This window comes from Camellia sinensis, chromosome 13, assembly GCF_055761805.1.
Source record: "Camellia sinensis isolate YWXY chromosome 13, ASM5576180v1, whole genome shotgun sequence".
Lineage (NCBI taxonomy): Eukaryota > Viridiplantae > Streptophyta > Magnoliopsida > Ericales > Theaceae > Camellia > Camellia sinensis.
In genome coordinates, this window is record NC_138973.1 from 131,422,197 (window position 1) to 131,431,025 (window position 8,829).

The window sequence follows — 8,829 nt, forward strand, 5'->3', positions numbered from 1 at the left end:
TTCCGCCTAGACTATAATATTCCCAACGATGTTACCCTCTTGTTGGCGAAAGTAGACGCCAAGCGTATGGGCACGAGGAATACCGTTGCTTTTCCCATCGCGGCCATAGTCGAGGGAGGGGTTCGGTTCCCTCTTGACTCGTTAGTACGCCGGTTTCTGCATCAAGTCCAGTTGACCCCAGTGCAAGTACTTGTGAACCTTTTCCGTGTTGTTTGCGGTGTCTCTGCCCTTAATAGACGATTGGATTTGAACCTTGACATGTGGGATATCTTAGGTTGTTATACTCTTTCTCATAACAAAGATCACAGCACGTATTACTTGCGTGTTCGCTCATTTGATTGCCATTTAGTTACTGGGTTGCCTAATTCGGATAAACACAATAATGAGTTCTTGCAAGTTGGTGGAAACTGGGAGTTTCCCGCCGGAACTGAGTTTCAGTCTGAGAGGATGCCCCAGAAAGACGGCTATCCAGGTTCAGGCCTCTCCTTCTAATGCCTTTTGTATTTCTTGCTTTATTTGGATGTTGCTTTAATGGATCACTTCTTTTTGCAGAGGCCTCTCGTTTTCAACGAAGACTGAACTGAGAGAATGTTGAAGCCATAAAAGCGGTCCTAAGGTATAAAAAGAGATCTGCACCCGAGTTATTGGAATACCAGTCCACTTACCGTTCTACTATTCCAAAGAAGGCGAGGCTCACTGCTGGCCTTCTGGACTCTGATACCGAGACCGACACGTCTCTCACTCCTTTGGTCACGAACCATCGCAAGAGTCAAGGTGCACTTTCTGAAAGAACGCCCTCCCTTGCCCCCAGTTTCGCAGGGAGCGGGTCTGTGGCAAAGAGAACGGTGTTGGTGGATTTAGAGGCCGAGGCCTTCAGAGCCTCCGATGCCTTGCAAACCACTCTGGAAAAAATCAAGGTGAAGAGTCTCATGGAGGTGAAGATGGAGGTTGGAGCTTCTGGAACCCCTGCGACTGCTGCCGAGCCCTCAGCTTCAGTAGCTGCTCGAGCGAAAAAGAGAAGGAGGGAGGCTGGCAAAGCAGTGGTGGGGGAAGCTTCTGAGGATCCTACTGAGGATGATGCTTTTGAGAAATAGGAGCCGCCAATATCGCATGAGGGCAGGCCCATTTCCACTTCTGATTCAGTTGTTGCTTCACAAGATTTTGCCTTTGATTTGACTAAGTTTTTGTTGATACCGGTTGATATGGCCGACCATAATGGGCCCCGTGATATTCCTTTCCTAAAGGGGACCCTTTAGATGATGACCGCTGTAACTGTTTCCTGTTTTACTTGTCTTTACTGTTGCGTTGCTGTCTCATTTTCTCTTAATTCTTCATTGTCCTTTGCAGTGTATCCAGAGAATGCATCTGTCCATTACTCATGCTGAAGAGCTAGAAAGGGCCGTGCTGGAGGCCGCAATGAATGCTGAAAGACTGACGATAAGCCTGGAGACAGAGAATGAGGGACGCCGAACCGCGGAGAGGGAAGTAAGATTGTCGCTTCGGCTGAAAAATCGAAGGAGGCTGCTATTGGGACACAGGCTCAACTCGAAGGGAAAGTGGCCAAACTGGAGGCCGTTATTGTGGTACTGGCTGCCAAGCATTCTGCGTTGGAAGCCAAGCACTAGCAGCAGGGCTGGGATGAAGCTGGGGCTACCTATAAGGAAGAGGTGCTAGTGCTGTGAGATAAACTCTTCGTGAAGGGTTGGATGAGTGCCTTGACTGCTGCGCTGGTTCCTGAAGGCTTTTCCCTGTTTCAGGATATCCCCGTTCTTTCGAGATCCTTGGGTTCGAAGACTGTTTCCACCTCTGTTGTTCTTCCAACCAAAGTTTCTCCAGAAGATGATTCTGTAAGCAAGACCCAGGACAGGAATGTTGCCACTGAAATGGTAGATGTTGAAGGGATTGAAACCCCAGAGACTGAAGCCACGGGAGATGTGGTTAGGGAGGCTTCTACTTCTCAGGAAGTTGGAGCTTCCTCTACTTTTCCTCCCGCAGACGGCCCCGACAAAATTGCTAATGCTGCTCCTGAGTTGCCCACTGTTGATGAAAATTGATGTTGATAAGATTGGAACTTTTTTGCTTTTCTGTTTTGATATATTATGGCTCGGTCTCCATGACGAGCTTTCTTTCTGCACTTGCCAAGACAAATTTTCTTTTCTTTTCTTTTTTTTTTCTTTGCTGCTGGTTATGAGGCCATATGTGCCTTTGGATGATAGAATTTTCTCTTTAAACTTGCAATCTGATGTTGTTTGGCTTTTATGTCTGAATGTTTTCTATACTGCCTGCCCCCGGCCGAGCATTATTGGGACCTCGGGGCCGAATAAAGCTCGGTCTGGCTCTGTACTGCTTTTAAATAGATGCTCTGTCTGATTTTGTACTGCTTGCCCCCGGCCGAGCATTGTTGGGGCCTCGTGGCCGAACTGATGCTCGGTGCGGCTTTGTACCATTTGCACCCGGCCGAGCACTGTTGGGACCTCGGGGCCGAACTGATGCTCGGTATGGCTAACGGATATGTGGTATGGCGGTGCTTGGGTTCGTAAGTGGGTCTTACTTAGGTCCAGGTTGGTTTCGAAAGAAAACAATTGTTTGCCCCCACCTGGAGCTAAATAAGATCGGTACTGAAGATTGTGCCCTTGTGTGGAACTGCTTGAATCTGCTTTAACTTAGATAGCATAGGTGTATTTGAATGCAATGAAGGCATGAAAAGGTGTCTTACTCAGGTCCAGCTTGGTTTGAAAAAACAATTGTTTGCCCCCAGCTGGAGTTGAGTAAGACTAATGTTGGAGGCTTACTCCTGATAGTACCTGGTCATGCTTGTTCCAACTCTGTTTGTTTGAGTCAATACTAAAATGTTGACGTGTTGATACTTAAGAGGCTCTGAAGATGCAAAGATGTTTACTTAAGATATGTTAGTGTGGTTTCCACCAAGTAATTCCACTTGGCTAAAGTCCAATTCAGTTGCCAAACATTATTCCACCAAGCAATACGACTTAGCATGTTTGAGTGCAAACCAAATTTATATTCCGTCCAGTCTTTCTGAAACTAAGTCCATTTGGGGAAAGACCAAAGTTAATTCTGTTTGATAAACATCAAAGCTAATTCTGTTTGGTGAGGACCAAAGCTAATTCCGTTTGATGAACATCAAAGCTAATTCCGTTTGGTAAGAACCAAAGCTAATTCTGTTTGATAAACATCAAGGCTAATTCCGTTTGGAAATGACCAAAGCTAATTCCGTTTGATAAACATCAAAGCTAATTCTGTTTGGTAAGGACCAAAGCTAATTCCGTTTGATAAACATCAAAACTAATTCCGTTTGGTATGAACAAAAGCTAATTTCGTTTGATAAACATCAAAGCTAATGGCGTTTGGTATGAACCAAAGCTAATTCCGTTTGATAAACATCAAAGCTAATTACAAGAATTTGACAAATTTAAGAGAAATGGGGAAGTATTTGCATTGGTCAACATATAAATGCCCTTACATTCTGATAGAGAAGTTGGGGGATAATTCTACTGATAGTATTTCTTGAGATTTGCTACGTTCCAGGGCCGAGGTATAGCTCTGCCGTTCAGATCCTCTAGGTAGTAAGCTCCGTTTCCAACAACGACTGTGACTTTGTAGGGACCTTCCCAGTTAGGCCCAAGTTTGCCCTCGCCAGGCACCCGTTTGTGATCCATAACCTTCCTCAAAACCAGTTCTCCAGGTGCAAATTCCCTTGGGAAAACTTTTTGATTGAAACTTCTGATGAACTGCTGCTGATACACTTCAAGTCTGATTAGCGTTGTTTCTCTTTGGCCCTCTGCCATATCCAGTGCTTGTGCAATAGCTTCCTCGTTACTGGAGCTTTCAAATAATTCAGACCGAAGGGTTGGGAGACCTACTTCAAGTGGGATAATGGCCTCCATTCCATAAGTTAGGGAGTAAGTTGTTTCCCCCGTTGAACGCCATGCTATGGTTCGGTAGGCCCATAATACGTGAGGTAACTCTTCAACCCATTTGCCTTTTGCATGTTCAAGCTGCTTCTTTACTCCGTTGATGATGGTTTTGTTTGACGCTTCTGCCTGTCCATTACTCTGCAGGTACCCTGGAGAAGAGTTCCTATACTCGATTCTGAGGTCGGCACAAAACTTTCTGAAGACCTTACCATCGAACTGTGTTCCATTGTCCGCAATCAGTACCCGCAGAATCCCGAAACGTACCACCACATTCATCAAAACAAACCGCTTCGTGTCTGCCTCTTTAATACTTGCCAACGCCTTAACTTCAACCCACTTAGTGAAATAGTCGGTTGCGGCAATGAAGAATCGCCTGTTCCCAGTGCCTCACGCCAATGGTCCGACAATATCCAGTCCCCATTGCGCAAAGGGCCATGGGCTGGTGAGTAGAGTGAGATTTTTGGCCGGTTAATGAATGAATGGAGCAAACCTCTGACATTTGTCACACTTCTGTATGTACCGCTGCGCATCTTGTTGCATCTGTGGCCACCAGTACCCGTAAGTGAGGGCTCGGTGTGCCAGTGACCTTCTGCCAACGTGGCATCCACAAATCCTATCGTGAATTTTGTAGAGAACATTCTCGACGAGATTTGGATGTACACATAGGAGGTAGGGGCCAAGATAGGAGCGTTTGTAAAGCTTCCCAGATGGTGAGATCCAGAACCGAGCTGACTTGTGTCTAACCTTGTTGGCTTCCTTTTTGTCTTTGGGGAGTGTACCAGATTTCAGAAAAGCAAATATCGGATCCATCCAGCTTGGCTCTAAGTTGTTGTAGAGGACTGGAGATGCAATACTTGGTTCTGGTACAAACTCGACCCAAACTTTTCTGGCATCCTTTGTATTCACTGACGAGCCGAAGCATGCCAGGGCATCAGTGTGGCTATTTTTGTCCCGACTGATTTGTTCCACCCGTATAGATTGAAATTTTCTGAGTAGGTCCTTGGCCTTACCTGCGTACATAGCCATTCTTTCATCTCATGTTTCATAGACCCCAGAAAGCTGGTTTACCACTAGTTGTGAATTGTTGAAAACAAGAAGCTATTCTGCACTGACGTGTTCGACGCTACGCAAGCCAGCCAATAGCGCTTCGTACTCGGCCTCGTTGTTTGAAGCCTTCCAACCGAGCCTGAGAGCCTGTTCCTAGATGAACCCTTCTGGTGAAATAAGTACTACTCCTGCCCCCGAGCCTCGGTTATTGGACGATCCATCAACATAGAGCTGCCAGATGTTTCCAATAAAGAGTTTCCAAGCATCCGAAGCGCAGGGTTTTCCTTGTTCGGTAGTGCATGGCACCTGTGCTGAACTCAGATCCCTCGGTTTGGTACTCTGGGTTGGAGCAAATTTTGTGACAAAATCCGCTAAGACCTGGGCCTTGATCGCTGTCCTGGGTTGATACCGAATGTCAAACTCACCAAGTTCTACCGCCCACTTTGCTGTTTGGCCAGAGAAATCGGCTCGACTGAATACAGATCTGAGGGGGAATTCAATGAGGACGTTAATGGTATGCCCCTGGAAGTGATGTTACAGCTTTCTTGAGGCGATGAGCAACGCATATGCTAACTTTTCCAATGGTAGATACCGTGTCTCGATATCTAGTAAAGTCTCGCTGACGTAATAGACAGGCCTCTGTTCCTTGTCAACTTCTCGAATTAATACTGCACTCATGGCATAATCTGAGACTGCTAGATATAGGTACAGCTCCTCTCCTTGTTCTGGAGTGGACAGCAGAGGAGGTGTACTGAGATATCTTTTGAGGCTTTGCAGTGCTTCGGTACATTCATTATTCCATTCAAATGCTACCTTTTGCCTTAAAAGCTGGAAGAATGGCTTCATCCGATTTGAGGATTTGCTAATAAACCGATTTAGTGCGACCGCCATTCCGGCCAGCTTCTGCAGCTCTTTAGCCTTTGTTGGTACTTCAAGATCTCGTATCGCTCTGATCTGATCCGGATTCGCTTCAATTCCTCTGTGAGTGACCATGTAGCCCAAGAACTTCCCTGTTCCTACCCCGAAAATGCATTTCGAGGCATTGAGGCGAAGCTGGTGGTTTTTCAGGATGCCAAAAACTTCTCTCAAGTCTGTGAGATGGTTTGGAGCGAGCTTGCTTTTTACTACCATATCGTCTATATATGCTTCCATGGTTTTTCCCAGCTGGTCCTTGAACATCCGTGTAATCATTCGCTGGTAGGTTGCCCCGGCGTTCTTAAGGCTGAATGGCATTACTTTGTAGCAGTAAGTTCCCCTTGGAGTGATAAACGCTGTCTTTTCTTGATCCGGACCGAACAGTGGTATCTGATGATAACCGCTATAAACGTCCAGAAAGCTCATGCGCTCATGCCCCGCTGTTGAGTCTACTAGTTGATCAATACGAGGCAGTAGAAAGCTATCTTTAGGGCAGGCTTTGTTCAAGCAAGTGAAATCAACGCAAACTCTCCATTTTCCGTTCTTCTTCTTGACTACAACTGTGTTGGACAGCCATTACGGGCACTAAACTTCCCTGAGTGCTCCTGAAGCCAAGAGTTTTTTCGACTTCAGCAATTACTGCTTCGGTGTGCTCGACTGACGATCTCCGACTTTTCTGCACAATGGGCCGAGCTGAAGGGTTGATGTTGAACTTGTGGCAAGCAAATTCTGGGTCCAACCCTAGAGTATTATATGCCAACCACGTGAATACCTCCATATTCTCCCTCAGCAGTTCCAGCAGCTAAAGTTTCTCATCAGCGCCTAGCGAGGTATTGATAAGGAAGTACTTTTCTGGGTCATCCCCTTTTACCAAGACTTTCTCCAAATCCTCTACCATCTTTTCCCCTGGGGTTCCCCCTACATCTTTCAAGACTGGTTGTTCAGCCACTTCTACCGTCTGTACCCGATTGCAGAGCTACTTTGCCTTTAATGCTGCCGTAAAGCAATGTTTGGAAGCAATTTGATCCCCTGAGATTTGCTCTACTCCGTGTTCCGTTGGGAAACGGATGAGCTGGTGGTAGGTTGAAAGGACTGCCTCCATTTGATGAATCCATGGACGGCCAAGTATGGCGTTGTAAAGGGATGGTGTATTAATAACCAAGAAATCTATCTGGAGGGTTTTTGTTCCCGCTACGACTGGCAACACTATTCTACCAAGCGGCCATTCTGGCTGTGAATTGAAACCGACCAATAGGGCTGCCGCTGGGGTGAGGTGCTGCTCGGAGAGACCAAGCTTTCTGAACAAATCATAATACAATATATCTACTGCACTACCTTGATCTACCAAGACTCGTTTTACATCAAATCGTTTCTCAATTCCCACAGTTATAATTAATGCATCAGTATGTGGGTGCTGTATGCCTTCTAAATCTTTGTTAGTAAATGAAATAGTGCACAAGGGGGATTTAGGTACTGTACGTACCTTTTTTGATGCAGGCGCCACTGACATGACCCGCTGAATTTGCGCAGCCTTAGCGATCTCTTCTTTCAGTGCCTCCTCAGACTCCTGAGTCGCTGTCCCGTGGATCACATTTATTATCAGCCGAGGTGGATGCTCGATGTTTGGTTTTGGTAGCGGGTTCCCCAGTTCGATCACTTCCTTATCCTGATCAATGTAATCCCTTAGGTGTCCAGCTGCCACTAGGTCTTCCAAGTGTTGCTTCAGTGCCCTGCAGTTCTGAGTCATGTGCCCCCTGTCTTGGTGGTAGGTGCATCTGAGCTTCTGATTGCGCCGAGCTGGATCTCCCAACATTTTCGGCGGCCAAACGAAGAAGGGCTCTCTCTTGATCTTTTCCAGGATTCGATAGATTAGCTCTTTGAATACAGTTACAATGGCTTCATGAGATTTGGACTTATCTACTTCATTCACTGCAATCCCTCGGTGTTCTCCTCGGTCTGATCTCTTCTTGTGCGAAGCTGTTTGTTCTGCTGATGCTACCTCGATGGGGATCTGATCGTCTTCGAGGCGTGCGTACTGCTCAATCCTGGCACGCAAATCTTTCAAAGCTGTGGCCGGGCGCTTGGTAAGTGATTGTCTCAGCTTACTTTCCGGGCGCAGACCATGTTTGAAGGACATAACGGCCATCTGCTCACTACACACATTTTCCTCCAGGTCATTGTATTCTTCCCAATACCTCCTAGCATAATTGCGCAACGTTTCCTCCTGCTCCTTTCGGAGGCCGAACAGTGTATTCGACTCCTTCGGGATCTTAGTGTTGGAGACGAACCTGGCTAGGAACTCTTCGGAGAGCTGCTTCCAGCCATGAATCGATCCAGTGGGGAGATGATCGAACCATCAAAGTTCGGTTTCTCCCAAGCTGGATGGGAAGATTTTACACATCAGTGCCTTGTCTTGGTTCCATAGGGATATCATCTGTCTATAGTGGCTAATATGTGTCAGCGGGTCCAACTTCCTGTCGTATGAAGTGAACTTTGGTGGGGTGAATTTCTTTGGAGGTCTTATGGTCTTGATCTCCGGGGAGAATGGAGAAGAGACGAGCCTGTCTAGTGCTCGGTGTTCCCTTTGGTGAACAGTACGGTCCAGATGATCCCGATTTTGTTCATTCTGCCTATTGACAATCAACCAAGTGCGAAGGTCTTGAGGAGGGTATTCGGTCATTTGACTGACGGTCTTCTGCCTCTTGGCCCTTTTCCGGCTTGACCCACAAGTGTGACTGCTTGCCGCCTCACTCTGTACTAGGATAGGTTGGCTTTGTTGTCCAGAATCATTCCTGGGGAACTTCTTCACTGGTGGCTCTCTGGATGAGCTCCTCCGTCGCAAACAAGAGGGCTCCGCTTCCGTCTTCTTTTCTGTTGGATCGCCCAGTACCCTCTTAAGTTGGGCTTTCAATTCTTGTATCTCCATCCCCAT

General features: G+C 46.7%; 1 protein-coding gene across 1 annotated transcript; it reads right to left on the minus strand.

The window, feature by feature from the left end:
- Nucleotides 1-6,873: 6,873 nt before the first annotated feature.
- On the minus strand, nucleotides 6,874-8,829 carry LOC114318231 (uncharacterized). Its single transcript, XM_082900900.1, has 2 exons — nucleotides 8,305-8,829; nucleotides 6,874-8,208 (listed from the first exon to the last, which is right to left on the minus strand). Exons 1-2 carry the CDS (start codon nucleotides 8,827-8,829, stop codon nucleotides 6,874-6,876), a joined length of 1,860 nt encoding a protein of 619 aa, XP_082757026.1.

What these genes read in the sequence shown, in the direction of transcription:
- LOC114318231 (XM_082900900.1), bottom strand. Translation starts at nt 8,829, where the DNA reads ATGGGGATGGAGATACAAGAATTGAAAGCCCAACTTAAGAGGGTACTG. An exon ending in CCCTATGGAACCAAGACAAG is followed by an intron (nt 8,209 to 8,304) that starts GCACTGATGTGT and finishes GGCTGGAAGCAG; the next exon opens with CTCTCCGAAGAGTTCCTAGC.